This window comes from Aspergillus fijiensis, assembly GCF_003184825.1.
Source record: "Aspergillus fijiensis CBS 313.89 unplaced genomic scaffold BO72scaffold_81, whole genome shotgun sequence".
Taxonomy (NCBI): domain Eukaryota; kingdom Fungi; phylum Ascomycota; class Eurotiomycetes; order Eurotiales; family Aspergillaceae; genus Aspergillus; species Aspergillus fijiensis.
The window spans coordinates 99,718-118,238 of NW_024469057.1; the positions used below are offsets into that span (position 1 = coordinate 99,718).

The 18,521-nt window shown below is 50.6% G+C and overlaps 6 protein-coding genes across 6 annotated transcripts; 4 read left to right on the forward strand and 2 right to left on the reverse strand.

Moving 5' to 3' along the window:
- Positions 1 to 394: 394 nt before the first annotated feature.
- BO72DRAFT_489997 (alpha/beta hydrolase) lies at positions 395 to 1,765 on the forward strand. Its single transcript, XM_040948118.1, has 2 exons — positions 395 to 623; positions 734 to 1,765. The coding sequence occupies exons 1-2, from the start codon at positions 480 to 482 to the stop codon at positions 1,676 to 1,678; spliced, it is 1,089 nt and encodes a 362-aa protein (XP_040796177.1). The 5' UTR covers positions 395 to 479; the 3' UTR covers positions 1,679 to 1,765.
- Positions 1,766 to 2,396: 631 nt separating this feature from the next.
- BO72DRAFT_501274 (uncharacterized protein) lies at positions 2,397 to 3,402 on the reverse strand (the record flags this gene model as incomplete). The annotated part of the gene is made up of 3 exons (XM_040948964.1): positions 2,397 to 2,666; positions 2,839 to 3,099; positions 3,223 to 3,402. 3 exons carry the CDS (start codon positions 3,400 to 3,402, stop codon positions 2,397 to 2,399), a joined length of 711 nt encoding a protein of 236 aa, XP_040796178.1.
- Positions 3,403 to 4,502: 1,100 nt separating this feature from the next.
- On the forward strand, positions 4,503 to 6,776 carry BO72DRAFT_390170 (gamma-glutamylcyclotransferase family protein; the record flags this gene model as incomplete). The annotated part of the gene is made up of 2 exons (XM_040941794.1): positions 4,503 to 4,772; positions 6,492 to 6,776. Coding segments are annotated over 2 exons (555 nt in total), but the record flags the coding sequence as incomplete, so codon positions are not given.
- A 2,431-nt stretch (positions 6,777 to 9,207) lies between these two features.
- Positions 9,208 to 10,527, forward strand: BO72DRAFT_452988 (putative cellulase). Its single transcript, XM_040945875.1, has one exon. It carries the CDS (start codon positions 9,348 to 9,350, stop codon positions 10,488 to 10,490), a length of 1,143 nt encoding a protein of 380 aa, XP_040796180.1. The 5' UTR covers positions 9,208 to 9,347; the 3' UTR covers positions 10,491 to 10,527.
- Positions 10,528 to 10,951: 424 nt separating this feature from the next.
- Positions 10,952 to 15,534, forward strand: BO72DRAFT_532140 (ABC transporter ATP-binding protein). The gene is made up of 10 exons (XM_040950419.1): positions 10,952 to 11,317; positions 11,400 to 11,454; positions 11,531 to 12,132; positions 12,223 to 12,805; positions 12,876 to 13,452; positions 13,510 to 13,688; positions 13,743 to 14,272; positions 14,330 to 14,445; positions 14,499 to 14,710; positions 14,786 to 15,534. The coding sequence occupies exons 1-10, from the start codon at positions 10,995 to 10,997 to the stop codon at positions 15,452 to 15,454; spliced, it is 3,846 nt and encodes a 1,281-aa protein (XP_040796181.1). The 5' UTR covers positions 10,952 to 10,994; the 3' UTR covers positions 15,455 to 15,534.
- Positions 15,535 to 16,348: 814 nt separating this feature from the next.
- BO72DRAFT_481204 (cell wall mannoprotein 1 family protein) lies at positions 16,349 to 17,281 on the reverse strand (the record flags this gene model as incomplete). The annotated part of the gene is made up of 2 exons (XM_040947668.1): positions 16,507 to 17,281; positions 16,349 to 16,476 (listed from the first exon to the last, which is right to left on the reverse strand). The coding sequence occupies exons 1-2, from the start codon at positions 17,078 to 17,080 to the stop codon at positions 16,349 to 16,351; spliced, it is 702 nt and encodes a 233-aa protein (XP_040796182.1). The 5' UTR covers positions 17,081 to 17,281.
- Positions 17,282 to 18,521: the final 1,240 nt, after the last annotated feature.

Here is an 18,521-nt window from a genome sequence, read left to right on the forward strand (position 1 = left end):
GATGCCTACCACACCATCACTCCCCACAAGCGCGGCGACGACGCGGATGATGCCTACCACACCATCACCCCTCACGATCACTAAGGCAGTGGATATTTAGTCAACAAGAGTTGGAACAGTGACAGCAGCCAGGTACAATCAAGACCAGGGCAACGAAAAGAAGGAGGGGAGACTTGAGGTCTGGAGACAATGTCAGTAGTCCGTGGTAGTGAAAAGAAATTCACGGCAGGTAGCAAAATGCCACAAGTGTAACTCGGTTATCTGTTTGCATGCTTTGTATCGCACCATACCCCTCACTTGAGTAGACTCCTGCTAGCCCCACATGGCAACTTACACTAAAACTGTATAGTCCCCATATCAGGTAGAACAGCCCCTCCAACTCCTAGCGAGTTATTCTCTTTCAGGGTAGTCGACACGGGGCTTTAAGAATTGTCGATAGGAACGAGTACGAGCGTGTCTGTAGCCAAACAAGCACGAAGATGACGACCAGAACATACGACAAACACACCCACGTCTACAAGACGCACTTCACCACAGAGATCCAGCTCGACGTGTACCTTCCTCCCGGCAAGGACTCGAGAACTCCTCGGCCAATTCTCCTGTGGTTTCACGGTGGCTACCTCGTAAGTCTCTCCAACCTTTCATCCTAGAAACCGCCGTCGAAGAAAACCAATGCAAAGAAATAAGACGAAAAGAAACAACAAAAAAACCTGAAAGCTAAGAACCAGCATAGATAACAGGCAGCCGTCGAGCGATCCCCGGCTGGCTCCTCCACCACGCCCTCACCCAGAACTGGACCCTCATCTCCGCCGACTACAGGGTCCTGCCCGAATCGACCGGCCTCGCGACCACCGAAGACGCAATCGCAGCCTACGAATGGGTGGCCGGCGGCTCTCTCCACCGCCTGCACCGCGACTGCACCGCCAATCCCGGCCAGATCATTCTGGCAGGCGCCAGCGCCGGAGGCTGGTGCGCTCTGGTGACTGCGTTGCACTTTACTTCTCCTTCCCCAGCAGAGCAGACAGGCCAAATTCCCCTCCCGCCCCCGAAGGCGCTCTGGCTTCTCTACCCGCTGCTAGACCTCGGGAGTCAGAAATGGGCCCAGAGCGTTCACCTTCCTGGTGCGAGGGCGGTTGATCGTGCTACAGCGGAAAGCCTTTTACACGAAGTCTCTGAAAGGATTGCGCGGGGCGAGATAAGCATCGGGGAGGATTTCCCGTCTTCTGAAGAGGAGATGCGCACGCGAAAACGGCTTCCCTTGCTGTATTTGCTTCTGGAGCGCGGGGGGTTTCTGGATTCTCTGACGGGGGAGGCTGGGTTCGGGGAGAGGGTGGTGGGGTTAGGGCTGGACGGGGCGGTCGCGGGGCATGGGCATGGGCATGATAATCGCGTGAGGGGGCTTTTCCCGCTGGACTACGGCGTGTTTGGGCCTGGGTTCCCGGCGACGGTAATTGTGCATGGGACGGGTGATCGGGAGGTTTCTTGTGGTGAGAGTGAGAGGCTGGTGGATAAGTTGCGGGAGGGTTGTGTGGAGGTGCAGTACTTTCCGGTCGAGGGCGCGGATCATGTTTTTGACCTGGAGTTGCGGGAGGGTTCGCTAGAACGCAAAGAGGGGGGCGAGGCTGGTGCGACTCTTGTGCGGGCTATACGCGCGCTGCAAAGGTACCTTGAGAGGTAAGTCGGAACCTGTCCAGAAATTGGCTCGCTGGCGTTTGCCTCAATCGACAGGGTTCGCCACTGAAGAGCTCGTCTGAAAGGACAGTATATCTCATCAACCTGTGTCAACTATATGATTCGTCTCGAACAACCTCCTATCTCACAATGCCCCTCGTTCCTCGATGCAGAAACCCGGCATTTCACCAACTAAGCCATAAGCAGTGGGGGACCCTAGCGTGAGGCGAAAACCCAAATACGGAGCATAATCCCACTCATCGCGTAGCACTCAACCCCGCAATACTGCAGCTGTACTAGTACTGAGTAGTTAGGATCAAGATTTGACCAAGCATTGGCTAGATGGACGGGTTTGCTTGGCTGCCCACTGCACTGCAGTGGAGCCGCAGAGTCAGCACCAACCGATCCTCCGCCGGTCCTCCGCCGGCGGGTTTCAGCTCGCCGATCCACCCTGTCGGATGGTGGGGGTGATAACCGTATCGAGACTTTCTATTACTGCGGTGTGATATTGGTGCATCAACATAGTAATGTTGTTCGATCGCTAAGTTATTCATTTGTAGTCCAGTAAAGACTTTTCATCCACAAGTGACGGCACACAAATTTGTATCATTCTGTTCATACTGCAAGATGTTTCACGGCGGCCCTGGGGCCTTGATGCCTGAGGGGCCAGCTCACCGCCCACCCGGCTGCCTTAGCTAGTTCTCCGATAGCCTTACGTAGAGGAATCAGGCCAATACACAAACCATATCAAATGATCGATTGGTATCTGCGACCCAAGAAAACGGTCCGAGGAAGCGTTGTTGCTGCTTGTTCTCACTAAGAGAACCGTGGAGCCTCAGAGTTTCCCGCGCTTGAAGGTGCTCCCGCCACAGGGTGAGCGTGGGACTGTTCGATTCATACAGAGTCACTTTCAGATTGTGTGCAGGTCCGATGCCGCGGTTCTTCACGGCCACGTAACAGTAGTCCTCCATCCCCGATCGGGGAGCCAGGCTGACCTGCAGATCATCGTTGACATGACGATTCCAGATACCGGGAGTATTATCTCACGGGGTAGTGTAGGTTTACTGTTTATCTCGGCCATCGTCAATGTACACGCCAGCTACGGGCAGCGGCCCTTCGGTCATGACCCCCGGAGCGGGCGTGCCCGCCTATTCTTCAAACACCTACCGAATGAATGACCTTTCGAACAGCACCACCAGGATGGCCAAGAATCGTGTCATTATCGGCCGCTGTGTTAGCTGAGACACACTGGTAGGGCATGGGCATCGTGATGGCGATGGTCGCGATGCCGCCTAGGATGAGATACAACATGTACTTCGACGCCCCGGTTTGTCGATTGATCGTGGACAAGACCTGCTCGTCACGATAATATGTCATGATGACACCTGCGAGAGAGGTGGAAGATGTGGGCAGGCTAGCTGCGAGGAACTACCCGGTAGCCAAGGCCACCGGTTGGCGGTCAGCGGCAGCGAGTGTGACGACTGCATCGCGGAGACCACACATTCGAGGTTACAAAACAGTTGCTTGGATCGAAAGTCACCTGTCGTTTACGTGATGAACTGAGGAGGAAGTTCCCATGAGAACCACCATTACCGCGGCGTAGGCCGCTACAGACGCCAGAACATCTTTACCGTCCAGGTCTTCTCCAAACCATGCGAGGCCCAGCGCAAAGAGAATCGTTGCTGCACTAGCCGTCGCAAGTATCGTGGGCGTATCGTTGTAGAGGACCATCAGCAGTAACGTGTTCTGTGGAGTTGACACTATTCAAGGACATCCAGGATGTTGGCTATGACACTGCGCCTCATCGTTTGCTCGTATTTTGGGCCATTTGCGACCGTGCTACGAAGAGTTGTAGGTTGCTCCGTTGGCGGACGTAGTTATCCATCCTTCTCACGTTGGATACTATAAAGACTAAAGAACTATATCTGGAGCTAACTACCTTAATACCAAAGGATAATATAGTATAGTCTAACAGAAAACCCGGACCAAAGATACTTCCTTTCGAAGAAGAGTTCCAATCCAAGTTAAGCTTTAGCCTCGTTAAGATAGAAATTCAATTGCTATCAACCTTGACTAGATTCAAGTCTACCCATATAGATACTGGCCTAATCGGGACTGTACTCCCCGAAACTGGAGACATTGGCGACTTTTGATAGGGTGCAACGGTTCTGGAACTCCCGCATGGCAGCCCTAATATCGACCGCGTTCTTCGCGTCCCATGTATCAGCTCTAGCCCTTCTTCTGGAATCCTAGTCTTTCTAGGTAGATCCCGACTACGAGCCTTGATTTGATCCGAATACGGTAGCTCGGACCTCTGGCACAAAACACCTCACTCATTCCTCCATACAAAAGACAGCTAGGTGCATAGGTAGTAAGGTAGTAGATATAGGCATGACCAACTAATTGCATCGCATGCTCTGGATTAGTAGCACCTGATCCACCGAGAGTTAATTCCCAGAGTTCGGAGTATATCCCAACAGAGACTGCTGTCGAAAATGGAGCACACAATATCATCATTCTTCCAATTCTTGGTCATCAAAGCTCGAACATCCATTGTCACATGTATTTCCAAATCAAGATTGCAGAAACATGCGGCCAATAGCCCGGCCTTGGCCAGTGATTATGCGGCACGTGCGATCTCCCCGCCAAACGCTGCTTTGTTGCCATTCCACGAACCTCGAAGCTTCCCTACTAACCAGAACCTTCGGCTCAGTCTAACATGTTTGGTAGATACCAATCGCTGAGGCAGCACTCTATCACTTTCTACTTCTCATTTGAATCAACAATATCCATTATGGCTCCCCAAGCCAAAGAAAGCAGCCACCCCCGCCCCCCCTCCACCACCTCCACCCCCGTCAAACCCGAAATCAAAGATATCACCCCACGTCCTAAGACTACGCACCACTTCTCCCAGGTTCATCAACCACACACCAAAACCTCAACCTGTGGCAGCACCCACCGGCCCCTACTTCTTCTACGGCACCCTCGCCGACCTATCAATACTGGGTGAAGTCCTTGGCGTAGCCGAGAAGCCCCAACTCAAGCCTGCATACCTCCTCGGCTACGCATGTAAGCTGTGGGGTCAGTATCCGGCTTTGGTGGTGACGGCGGCCCTGGGGCCTTGGTGCCTGAGGTGCCAGCTCACCGCCCACCCGGCTGCCTTAGCTAGTTCTCTCTATAGCCTTATATAGAGGAATCAACAAGCCTTTTCTACCTCTCAGAGGCGTTATTAGGTTATAAGCCCTCGCTCTTAATAATATGTTATTTTATTACTTTTTATTAATATCTTTATATTTTTTAGTATTTTATACTTATATATATCTTCTGTTTCTATTTATTTATAATAACAAGACTTTTTAGCCTGCAGGCTTTTATACTAAAATAGCCGAGTCTAACAGCAAAGCTACTGTTTCTACCGTATCTAATTAGTATTAATATAGCAACTAAATTCTTTCTACAACTCTTTCTATAATACTTCCGGGAGTAAAACTACTTAAAGACTATTTTAACTAGAATATTTAATATTATTTTATTAAGATTATTCTTTATATTAATTAAGCTGATATTCTAATTAATCCTATTCTTTCCCGCCTATATATAATCGACGATAAAAAGAAATATATAATATAAAATAAGTAGTCTGTTACTATTAATAGTTAGTTTATAAATTAACTCTTATCTAAAATTTTTAATAAATATTTAACTATTTATACCAACTGTATACACGCGAATAAAAGTTTTAATAAAATATATTATATTATTTATAAAGCCGGTATAGCAAGTAAATAGAATATTATATTAAATTTCTTATTTTTTTATACTTTGACTTTTATTAATATGTTTATATATATTACTGTTTTTAAGTCTTATATTTTAATATCTGTTATTTCAGCTATAAGCTTAATATATACTCTGCGGTTTTAATATTTTTATATAAGTTTAAAAATACTTTTCCCGCGTAAATTATGGTCTGTAAAAATAAGATTAATAATAATATAGATTTTTCTAATAATATAAAACTTTTTAAGTTGATTCAACACTTTGAAAGCCTCGCGGATAAGACTAAAAAAAATAAGAAAACTAACCTTTTTGGTATATTATTCTCTATTATTAAAGTACTAAAGAAGAACTTTAATAATAATATTAAACTATTTATTAAAAAATCTACATCCGGCTAAACTAATACAGAATTTCTTATTTTTTAGACTGCTGTATTAACTAAATAAATTAACGGTAAGTATACTTTCTGCGGTTTTTTTATATACGGTCTTAATTATTACTTTTATCTATATTCTAAACTATATTCTGGCGATTAAAAGTCTTTTAGAACCGATATATAGTATTCTCCAAAGTTAGAAATCCAAGTTTTTACTATACTATATATAATTAATATTTTTAAAAGCTAAGCTAAGATATTTATATATAGTAATTAGCCGGCGGGTGTATATAAGTTTCTTAGACTTTAAAAAAATCGGGCGGTTTTTATACTGTATTGTTATATTCTTAGTTTTTTATATAGCTAAAATAATTAGCTAGGTAGATATATACAGATTTCTTAGACTTTAAGAAAGTCGGGCAGTTCTTCTACTATATTGTCTGGTTTTTATAATTATAATTTTTTATACTCTTTTTTTTATAGTAATTTTTTGTCTATATTTTGGCTTTATGTTTGTGCGGTGAGCTGGGGGGGTGAAACAGCAGTCCTAAAGTCTTGGTATCTGAGATGTCAGCTTACCGCCTATCCAGCTGCCTTAGCTAGTTCTCTTTATAGTCTTATATAGAGGAATCAACAAGCCTTCACCTCTCAGAGGCGTCATCAGGTGGAGGCAGAACCGGGGTCGATGGTTCGGGGGGTTGTCTATGAAGTGCGCACGCGGGAGGAGGGCGAGAGGTTGGCGGTGTATGAGACTGAGAATTACCGGGCGAAGAGGTGTCGCATTAGAGTTGTGGATGGGGAGGGGAGCCAAGAGGTTTTGGGATATACGTTTAAGTTTGTGGGGGGGGCTGAGGATCTCAGTGAGGGGGGCTTTGATTTGGAGGTCTGGTTGAGGAGGATGGGGAGGCGGGTTCGTGGGGATAATTTGGATTCTGCGGATGGTAATTAGTTAGTTAGCAGTCGAGGTCTTAGGGGTTGAGGACTGGAAATGAGGCTTCGAATTATCTACAGGGCTGAATGAAATATGCTCTACCTTTCTTATAGACATTTGTGCTCAGGGCACAATACAAAAGACGTAAACCCGGCTCGGACTGACCACCACTTCCAGAATTTCTGGCATAGCTTCCTGGCAGCTCAGCACAGTGATTCTCATACCCTCCCACCCTTAGTTTCTCTCCTCGGCGGCAAGTAAAGAAGATGTCTTTTGGAGATTATCAAAGTGCAGTCTCGCTGCACCCGCTGTTTTGGTCTGGTCTTCAACATAATGCACGCCCGTCGTCGACGACGACGCCTCGTCCTCCGTCTCATCATCCATCCAGATTATCGTCTTGAACAAATAATGCAGTTGATTCTTGTAATGAAACACACGGAAGTCTTCGCCCAAATGGAAGAATAAACTTGTCTCTCCCACCGTGCATTCTCGCTCTGTGCCGTTGACTGCGTCTCGCTGCAGCGGGGAAGGCATGAACCCCCCCCCGATGACCTGGGTGTGATTCTCGCTCGTGGCGAGGATGATCTGAAGACTGTTGTCGCTTTGTAAAGCTTGGGCCATATCGCAAAAGGTTGGGCTGGTTGATGGCATTTCAATCAGTTTGAATGTGATGGGGTTTTATACCGAATGTCGATCCTGGATTGGTAGGCGATATATGCGATATGGGAAGGAAGAGCGACAAGCTGAGGCTGTGAAGACCCGCGGTGAGATGTGGTCTCCCGCTCCGTCTCGGTTGGCAAACTCGTTTTCAGTCCCCGGGCACGGGGGCTGGAATAGCACGGTCCAGAGGTTTTTTTACTCTGTATAGTAGTAGGCACTGAGGTTTTGCTGCGGGGAGTATCCGCATATCAGTGGCTATGCTACAGCAAGATGGCCACCAAATCTGTTCGCATGAACGTCCTCGATTCGACTGAATCCCTAGAGTGTTAATGGAGGTATATAATCCCGGCGACGCGCTAGGCAGAAGAGGATATATACAGCCCTCTTGCCGCAGTCAACGCATACAGCAATGCTGTTCAGTCAAAGAACGTAATTTTAAGTCGATTCTTAATTCATCACCTCGGCTTTTTATTGACCTAGAGGGTATCAATTTGGTTCCAACTGCTCTATCTCCATTTTCTCTCTGTACGCTATGCGCAAGAGGATAATCAAACGTGTCGATGTCCACACACTGGGAAAGCTGTATTTATCAGTTCTCAGCCCGGCAAAAATATTCTCTTGTAGGCAGTATAAGACGCAAGTCTGTTTTGTTTTGGAGCCGGTCTGCTCTCTGTGATTCAATAGTTTGAGAACATGAGCTTGTCAGAAAAGCCTAGGCCGATACTTGATAACTGAAGAGGTATCGCAAAGTAGCTTCTTGGTTTGAGAAGCACTTGCTTTCAGTAACTTCAATGCGGCCTGCTTCTGGAGCATACGTTAGTGGTCCTTGGCAAAATAACGTTCTGTTGAAACTAGCTCGGGATTGGCTGATGTCCAACATAATACGGTGATATTTAGCAAGGAAATAAAAATACAACTCGCCACGACAAAGGTGTATTTTAGTATTACTCGGATTGATGCTGCCGCAAAATCTGAGCCTGTCCAGCAGACTTTCAGGCTCTCAGGGATTACGGCCTTTCGTGCAGGGGTCTGGGCGGAGACCTGCGTACTACAGGAACGGGCCTGATAAAATGGAATCCTAGTATACCAAAGCCCCCATACCATTCTACTCAGAGTCGTTCAAATCCTAACTCGACAATGTGGTTTCTGCGGGATAGTTATGCCTCGGCGAGTTTTATTAAGATTTTAAAGAGAATTAAACAGTATTTAAATCGGAATAAATTTTTACTGGCTAGGTAGCCCGTGTGAAACTTCTTCGAGGCGGTTGCACGAGGCTTAGAATTCTGCTTATACTTGTTTAAGACGGGGAAGATTAGACTAAAATACTTCTTGTCTAGTAATACAAGTCGCCATAAGGCGGATGTTAAGTATTTATTAATATCTAGTAGAACTGGGGAGCCAACTTTATCTATATAGAGAATATCTTTCTAAGAGCTAGGCTAGAAATACCATTAGTATAGATTGAGGGCACTGGAACACGAGAATTAAAAACAAGGTCGCACCAGCGAAGTCGGTAAGTGGAGGGAGAATTCAGCGAGAAGAGAACTCGGTGCATCATGGTCCGAGCTGCCCACTCACTGTCTGTCTTAATGACTCCATGTCGAGTCGGGATGTGGACTCTACACAGTGATATTCCCTGTCAGGTCCAGCTGGATGGATGCGGGGTGCGTGATGGCCAATCCCGGCTTCCCCGGTGTGCCTCTAGTCACCTCCACAAGCGTCAAAGTGGCGCATCGCGTGAAGAATTCGTTTCAGGGTCCAATTTCTCTTACGAAAGCACAGAGCCTAATCTGTAGTCATCGGAGATGAGCAGGGACACTTTTCGCAACGGGCACAAGATAAATACCGGACGTGCGCTCTCTCGAGGAATCACAACCGCAACCTACCAGCACACATCCGCGGCTATCATCTCATTCCTCATTTTGAATCATGAAGCTCGCATTGACTCTTCCCTTCTTTGGGCTTTCTATGGCCCAATACATCAGTTGGGCTACTTACAGGGCTAACGGTGTGAATTTGGGCGGCTGGCTCTGCCAGGAATCCACCATCGACACGACATGGTGGGCAGCAAACTCCAAGGGCGCCGAGGATGAATGGGGCCTCTGTGCCAACCAAGGCAGCCAGTGTGGCCCGATTCTTGAGCGTCGGTATGCAACCTACATCACTCCCAGCGACATCGACAAGCTAGCGGGCGCAGGGGTCAACACACTGCGCATACCCACCACCTACGCTGCTTGGGTTCAGGTTCCTGGATCGCAGCTGTACAGCGGCAACCAGGTCAGCTTCCTCAAGAACATCGCCACGTACGCTATCACCAAGTACAAGATGCATATCATCATCGATGTGCATTCGCTCCCCGGCGGCGTGAACGGAATGCCCTTCGGCGAGGCCTCTGGCCACTTTGGCTGGTTCAATAACCAAACCGCCTACGACTACTCCCTGGAAGCAATCGACGCCGTCATCGACTACGTGCAGAACCAATCCGGCAACTCTGCGTCGTACACCATCGCTCCGATCAACGAGCCAGTCGACAACATCGCCGCCTTCGGCGCCCCCGCCGCACTCACCGACAGCGGTGCCGCATACGTGCTCAAATACATCCTCGCCGTCAACAACAAAGTCGCGGCCGTGAACCCCAAGATCCCAATCATGTTCCAGGGCTCCTTCCGGCCCGAATCCTACTGGTCGTCGAAGCTGCCCGCCAACGCCAACGTCGTGTTCGACGTTCACAACTATTACTTCGCGGGTCGCAGCGCGTCGGGGGCCAACATTACCGAGTACATCTGTGAGGATGCGGCGGCGTCGGCGGGCGACGGAAAATTCCCGGTCTTCATAGGCGAGTGGTCGATCCAGGCTGAGCTCGATAATACATTCGCGGGGAGGCAGAAGGCGCTGAACACGGGCTTGTATGCGTTTGCGCAGTATACCCGCGGCAGTGCATACTGGACGGCCAAGTTTTCTGGAAACGCAACTGTGGATGGCGAGGGGACCCAGGCGGATTATTGGAATTATTTGTACTTTGTGAACAGTGGCTTAATTGACCCGAGCCAGGGGGCTGGGGTCTGTTCTTAGGTCTTGTGTACAAGCTTCAGGTGGATGTTTGGGGACGGGCGGCAATGAAAGACAGTTTGAGGGTGCAAACGTAACCAGTAGATACATATATATGGATATCGAGACGTATATATGACTTGCAGGTAGGCATTTCAAAGAGATGAATTCTAGTACCCATGTTCAGCAGCATGAAACGAGGACCTTGCCGGCTATCTTGACAGTTATCTTTTTCGGCCCAAGTCAGCACAGCCGAGACGAACTCAACTGTTTGATTGGTGAAAGCAAAACCAGTAGGGGAACCAATTCACAACCTCTCCAATGCGTTTTTAGGCATCGAGATTCCAGTCATCGTTCGTCGGATCCAGCCTGCGGAATCCGCGGGTGCGGCGGTCTAGGCTGTCAACGGGCTCGGAGCCCGCGGGTTCCCTCTTTCGTGAGAACAATCAATCTACTTCATGTATCCTGGCCAGCCCACCCCGAGCCAGATCATCCTGTTGATCGGCGTAACACAATGGCTGCTTCATCATGAGCACTTCACCGACAGTCCAAGACGCCGCTGCATCTCCACCATCACCTACTCCACAAACAGATGAATACTCCAAACCATCTAACACCGGAACTCATCCACATCCACAGAGCGGCGGGCTCAAGAGCTACCTCCGCATCTTCAGCTATGCCGACTCCTTCGGGTGGACGCTCAATGCGCTCGCTCTAGTGGGAGCCATTGGTGCGGGCGCAGCACTTCCCCTGATGGATCTTCTCTTCGGAAAGATGCTTACGACGTTTAATGACCTTGCGACAGGGCAGAGCTCGCCAGAGAAGTTTCGGGATAGTTTGGATAGATTTTTGTATGTGCATTTATTCCCCTTGTCCTATTGTTCTAGGTGCTGCCACACCCATCCATCGGTCTAATCTGCCTTCCTTACTCAGGCTTTACTTTGTGTATCTCTTCATCGGAAAGTTTTCGTTGGTTTATATCTGGACAGTACGTTCCTCTACCCAGTACCCAGTATCCAGCTACAACACCTTCCACGCCTATGCCAACCCCGCTGTTACTCCAGCTCTCCATCTCTATCTCCGCCCTCCGCACAACCAAAGCCCTCCGAACCGCCTTCCTCACCCGGCTTCTCCAACAACCCATTTCCTTCTTCGACGCCTCCCTCGGCGGCTCCCCCGTCACCCACGTCACCACAAACGCCAACCTAATCAACAGCGGAACCTCGGAGAAACTCGGCTTCGTCCTCCAGGGCACAGCAACCTTTGTCGCAGCCTTCATCACCGCCTTCGCCGTGCAGTGGAAGCTCACGCTCATAACAATCTGCATTGCGCCAGCGATCCTGATCATCACGACAATCTGCTCCGCGTTCCTCGTGCAAGCTGAGAATGCCATTCTGCGCGTGGACTCGCACGCAGGGAGTTTGGCGGAGGAGGTCCTTGCGAGTATGAAGACCGTGCATGCATTTAATGCGTTCGAAGCTTTGACGGGTAAGTATGAGGCGTTTGCAGGCGAGGCGAGACGGCTGGGGATTCAGCAGTCGGCAAATATGGCGATCCTCTATGCGGGGGAGTTCTTTTGTGCGTATGCCGGGTACGGATTGGCGTTTTGGCAGGGGATTCGCATGTATGCACGTGGGGAGATTGATGAGCCGGGGGCGGTTGTTACGTGAGCTCCCTTTCTTTCATTTTTCTCCTCTCTTTCCCCTGACTACCCGGCTTGAGATCTTTCTGCCTAACTTCCTTGTGTCTTGAACAGGGTCATCTTCGCCGTAATCCTCGCCGCAACGTCCATGACCCAAATCGCTCCGCAAATCGTACAAATCACCCGCGCCGCCTCCGCAGCGCAGTTCATGTGGGAGGTCATCGACCACGAGCCGAGCATTGACGCACTCTCGACGTTGGGGAAACAGCCCGAGACCTGCCGCGGCGAAATACAGTTCTCGAACATCGCCTTCTCATACCCGACGCGGCCGCAGGTCCGCGTTCTCGAAGACTTCACCCTCGCTGTACCTGCCAACAAGACGACGGCGTTGGTCGGGCCGAGTGGGTCTGGGAAGAGTACGATCTCAGCGCTATTGGAGAGATGGTATGATCCGCTTGAGGGCGGCGTGTTGTTGGACGGGATGGATATCCGCGAGCTGAATGTGAGGTGGTTAAGGACGAGCGTGAGGATTGTGCAGCAGGAACCGACGTTGTTCAACGGAACAGTATTCGAGAATGTGGCGTATGGTCTTGCTGGGACGGAGTATATTAATGCTTCCCGCGAGGAGCAGCTGGAGAGGGTTATTGAGGCTTGCAAGGCAGCGTATGCGCATGAGTTTATTGAAGGCTTGCCTGAGGTACGAAGCACAGATTCACTCTTTTTCTACTCTCCTTTTGGAACGACGACCGACTCACCCGAGAAAATAGGGCTACGACACCCGTGTCGGCGAACGCGCGAGCGTCCTGTCCGGCGGCCAGAAGCAACGGATTGCAATCGCTCGAAGTATCGTCTCGGATCCAAAAGTGCTCATCCTCGACGAAGCTACCAGCGCGCTTGACCCGCGCGCCGAGAAGATCGTGCAAGAGGCTTTGGACAATGTTTCCGCGTGGCGGACAACAATCGTCATTGCGCATAAGCTCTCTACGATCAGGAAGGCAGACCAGATTGTGGTTCTCTCCAAGGGGAGGATCATTGAGAAGGGGACGCACGATGAGCTCAACGCGGCGGGTGGGATGTATCATCGGCTGATCGAAGCCCAGGATCTCGGCGCAAATAAGACTACTGACGTTGCATGGCGTGAAGAGCAAGAGACTGAAGAGGACGCTCTGGTCACGAACATGCCCTTTGTGGAGGCGGAAAGCCCAAGGGACACTAGTGCTCTCGAGCTTGAGACTGACTCTATCGACAGCCAGAGCCTCCTGCGCTGTATCGCAATCCTCGTGAAGGAGCGGCGCGAGCTGTGGATGGAGTTTGTGATTGTTGTGATCGCTTGTATTGTTGGAGGTACAGTACTCATGTCTTGCCTCTTCTGGGAGAATTAATGGCTGACAGCCTTCGTAGGTGGAAGTTATCCAGTCCTCGCGTTCGTCTTCGCCAGATCTCTCGACGCCTTCCAGATTGCAGACACGGCAGAAATGATCGACCAAGGCGAGTTCTACGCGCTCATGTTCTTCGTCATCGCACTCGTCATCCTTGTCGTGTACGCAATCCTTGGTTGGGTAACCAACATCATCTCAACAGTAAGCGCCCTTCCCTCCCTGTACGGGACAGCCAATACCAACTAACACGTACAGACCGTTGTCTACACCTACCGCATGCAGATTTTCCGCAGCTACATAACCCAAGACATGACCTTCTACGACCAACCCTCGCACACAACGGGCTCACTCGTCTCACATCTCTCAACAAAACCCACGAGCCTACAAGAACTCCTCGGCTTCAACATCGGCATCATATTAATCGCCGTCGTGAACATCGTCTCCAGCTCGATTCTTTCCATCGCCGTCGGCTGGAAACTGGGTCTCGTTGTTTTGGCTGGCGCCATGATCCCCATCACATTCTGCGGGTATCTTCGGATAAGGCTGGAGACGCAGCTTGAGAAGAGTACGGGCGATCGGTTTGCGGAGAGCGCGGCGCTCGCGGGAGAAGCGATTTCGGCGATTCGCACCGTTGCGTCGTTGGCGATTGAGCCGGTAATATTGGACAGGTATAAGGGGATTCTGAGAGGCATTGCGCGGAGGAGTATCCGAGGTTTGGTGTGGACGACGGCGTGGTTGGCGCTCACGCAGTCGCTTTCGTTGTTGTCTATGGCGTTGAGCTTTTGGTATGTATCCTCCTTTCCTTTCGCTGTTGAATTTACTTGGTCTAATACACGGTATAGGTACGGAGGGCGACTGCTCTCGACTGGCGAATACTCTAGCACGAAGCTATACATAGTTGTTATTGGAGCTATCCTCTCGGGAGAGGCAGCTGCATCATTCTTCATGTTCACGACTAGTACGGACCCATACCCTCTGTGGAATTTTCAGCGCTGACTAACCAGCTTCCAGGCCTGACAAAGGCGCGAGGAGCATGCAACTACATCTTCTGGCTCCGCTCTCTGGTCCCGAGTGTGCGAGATGGGGGTTTGGAGGACGACCACCCCAGCCATAGCACCCCCGAGAAAGACCAAAACCATGCAGCCAGCTTGGAACTACAAGATATCGAGTTCCGATACCCAACCAGACCGAACCGGCCCATTCTGACGGATCTCAACATTAAGGTAACGCTGAGCCATCCACCTAAGTATCCTCTCTGGGTACGGAAACAAAACGGATAACTGACTGACGATAACCAGGTCTCCCCTGGCCAATCCATCGCTTTCGTCGGCCCCTCCGGCCATGGCAAATCAAGTATAATCGCCCTGCTAGAGCGCTACTACAACCCGTCCTGTGGCCGCATAACCCTCGACGGAACGCCCGTCACCACTATCCCGCTACAAACCTACCGCACGCACCTCTCCCTCGTCCAACAAGAACCAATCCTGTACGACGGCAGTGTCCTCGAAAACATCACCCTCGGCATCCCGAACCCCTCCTCAATCCCCGAATCTGAGATCCACTCCGCCTGCCACCAGGCAAACGCATTCGATTTCATATCCTCCCTCCCCAACGGCTTGTCCACGCCCTGCGGTGCACGCGGGTCCCTCTTCTCCGGCGGACAACGCCAACGCATCGCGATTGCGCGTGCGCTTCTCCGAAAGCCGAGACTTTTACTTCTCGATGAGGCGACGAGTGCGCTGGATACGGAGAGTGAGAGGGTTGTGCAGGCGGCGTTGGAGCGCGCGAGTGTGGGGAGGACGACGATTGCGATTGCGCATCGGCTTTCGACGGTGAAGGGGAGCGATTGTATCTATGTGCTTGTTCGGGGACGGATTGTGGAGAGCGGGACGCACGAGGTTCTGCTCGCGAGGAGGGGGGTGTATTATCAGATGTGCTTGGGGCAGGCGTTGGACGGGGCGGGGTGAGCTGGTTTTTCGGCTACGTCGATCGTGACTAGTTTATTGGATAGAACACGCCTCTCTTTGCAGAATACCATGAATCTCTTCTCAAGCACACGTTGCCTGGTCTTTCTTGTTTCCTTGGGTCGTGGAAGATGAATCCCCTTGCCTTGCCCGATAACCGCATTCACCGAGAAAACGCCCTTCACCAACCAGGAAGCGGTCTATAAACCCTAACCCTAAATTGCGAAACAAAGAAGATAGATACAGTATCTAGGATGCCTTAAATCTCACATCACCCTATCTCTTCCCCGCACATCCACCCAAATGCAAACCAGCTTATCCTACCTTCTGCGCGATGAAGCTGGGCTGTCTGCAAGAGCTGTATTCCTTAGGGGAATGGATAGGAACATCATTGCCTTAGCAACGCGACACGCGACGCGTTTTCTGGCATTCTCTTTTAATTAGATCCTTCCTACATTCGTGGGGTAACTTTTTCAAACTAGTCAAGGTAAATGCGAGAAACTTCTGAATGTCTATTAAAAGAATGCCTAGAAGTTCTATAGGAAGCGCTCAAGGAGACGTTAGAAGGGAGGTTGATGGATAAAGATGGTGGGGAGATGCGAATGAGTTAATTGTTAACGGCGCTAAGTACTGGGTGGAGTCTGGCCCCATGGCCTGGCCACTTCTAGTGCCCAGTTTGCTCCTGGGACATTACCACCACCAAAATCTGTCGAGTTGCTTACTTTGAGATTCTAGTATGCTAAGTACGTAGAAGACGGATTATTATCAGGCTTATTGGAAGGCTTTGACGCATACAGTGACATTAATTACCACAAAACCAATGAGTATCGCACAATTCCCGTTTCTTCACCATAGGTCGGTCTCCGTGCCCAAGCCCTTCATGGGCCAAGTAGCAAATCAATACCGAGCCACGCAGCCTCCCACAGGGGCAGCCCCGGCAGCAGCAGGGGCATCGTTGGAAGCAGCAGGCTTGGGAGCAGCAGCAGGCGCAGCGGTGGGAGCCGCCTTGGGCGCGGCAGCGGGGGCTGCCGAAGGGGCAGCAGCAGCGGTCTCACCAGCCGGGCTGGCCTGAGGCTGGGCGTCGCCGCCCTTGGAAGCCTGATCCGACCAGCTCTTCACACCCGCCTCAATCGCATCCGAGATGCCACCGGCAACGGTACCGGCCAGGCTCTGCAACGACTCGGGCACCTTGGAGACAATCGTGTCGGACAGCTTCTCCGCCGCGGCCTTTTGCTCGGTCAGGTCGTTGTAGGTCTGGGCGCCTTTTCCGGCCTCGACAATCAAGGTCTTCTTGTTGTCGAGGTCGCTGATGACGGTGGAGATTTTCTTCTTGAGGGTGTCCACGGGCCCGGGGAGGCCCAGGGCGTCGGTGGAGCTGAGGGCCGAGGTGCCGCTGACCTGGCTGTTGCCGCTGTTGATTGCGCTGACCAGGTTGTCGGAGGCTTGCTGCACGCTGGCCACGTCGCCGCCGCTGTAGGCTTGGATGGCGGAGCCCAGGGCGTCGACCTTGGTGCCGATGCCGGAGAGGACGCCGGTGACGGTGGGCAGGTCGCGCTCAACCTTGGTGGGAGCGGCGAGGGTACCGGCAGCGAGGCCGACGGTGAGGGCAGAGAGAATGGAGACCTTCATTGTGGATGGGTCGTTGATATTTAGGTGAGGATATTAGGGTTGCGGGATCGAAGGTCAGGCAGGATGATTGTTGAACGGTGGAGGAGAAGGTCGACTTCGGAGGACATTCGGGTGTCTTTATAGTCCTGTGGTACAGTAATGATAGCATGGTTCGTCAAGAATTGTGTTGATCGAACCCCTAGCTTTGAGGATATGATACAGTGATGTGCAAAGGGCTCAATTTTAAGATGTTGTATGATCGACAGGAACTGGCCCGCCGGCGGTCAGAGATGGCTGAGATTCCGGGGAAATCGACGCTCGTGCCAGGAATCGGGTGTTTCGGGCGGCCGGATTCGGTCAAGTCAAACCCGTTGCTCTCATTTTTCAGCTAACTCGGGTTCAGTACCAAAATCAAAATGTCTCATAGGACAAAAGTCAATTTTTGCTCTTGGTCGGTGCTCGCTCTCGACGGGCCGCCGCAGCCCTATCCGCAGGTCACGTTCAGGGGCAAAAGGCAGCAAGCAACCAGGACCTGCGTAGGAATTAGTTGAGTTCGCAACATCCACAGGATTATGAATTTCTTCTTCTCAGCAATTCCCCCTCCACTTGACCGGCAGCCACCTATAACAGGAATTAAAATAAATATAAATGGATCAATGCGATAGAGGGGCCCGATGGCCTGCTAATCCGATGGACATCATGTGACCTCTTCCAGGCCCTGCGTCGACACCACCCTCCTATCATCCCTCACCCCCAGCTTCACCTGTTCCTGAGCACGAAACCACGCTAGTGTGAGGCGGGGGCTCTCCTTCCAAGTCAGCTGTTTGCCAAACTTTTGTCGTTAAACTTGGCGAACCTAGGCCAATCCCTTTTCGACTAATGCTCGAACCGGAACCCTCCCCTCCACAAGTTTGACACACACCCGCACGCACACACAACCAACAACGGCACCAGGACAGCCAGTCGGATCCAGGGGCCTAGAGGGCTCTGGCCAAAGTGTGGAAAGTTCATCCCAAACGCGGATGTTACAAAGGAGATTGGTAAGGAGAGAAAAGGTAATAAGTCTGTTGGGCCATGCGATCGAGGTGAAATCAAGTGGAAACGTTCTTTGCTTCTTGGACAGTCTTGCTGCTAGTAGTGCTGGCATGATAGATGCTATCTCGTAGTCGTTTTCGTATACTGAGTTTATGATACTCCGGTAAAACCTCTGCAGTAAGATTAATTCTTAGATCATACGTAATTTAGTAGTAACCCTTGGTATTCAGAATAAGTTGTTAACAGAATGCTGGGCCTTCTCGGAAGCTTTCTACCTAAGTAAGACGGGTGACACCAGCAAGTTCCTCGTTCTGTAAGGAGAACTCGAGTAGACGTGGCTATGCAGGACTAGGAGCTTGAGGTGTACTAGACGAACAGATACCCCGAACGTACTAGTTGTCACGCACATGATCATGATGACGGCAAA

Excerpts from the sequence above, each read along its gene's own strand:
- BO72DRAFT_489997 (XM_040948118.1), top strand. The coding sequence starts at position 480 with ATGACGACCAGAACATACGACAAACACACCCACGTCTACAAGACGCAC. Across the intron at positions 624-733 it reads GGTTTCACGGTGGCTACCTC|ATAACAGGCAGCCGTCGAGC; the intron begins GTAAGTCTCTCC and ends GAACCAGCATAG.
- BO72DRAFT_452988 (XM_040945875.1), top strand. The coding sequence starts at position 9,348 with ATGAAGCTCGCATTGACTCTTCCCTTCTTTGGGCTTTCTATGGCCCAA.
- BO72DRAFT_532140 (XM_040950419.1), top strand. The coding sequence starts at position 10,995 with ATGAGCACTTCACCGACAGTCCAAGACGCCGCTGCATCTCCACCATCA. Across the intron at positions 13,689-13,742 it reads TAACCAACATCATCTCAACA|ACCGTTGTCTACACCTACCG; the intron begins GTAAGCGCCCTT and ends TAACACGTACAG. Across the intron at positions 14,273-14,329 it reads TCTATGGCGTTGAGCTTTTG|GTACGGAGGGCGACTGCTCT; the intron begins GTATGTATCCTC and ends TACACGGTATAG.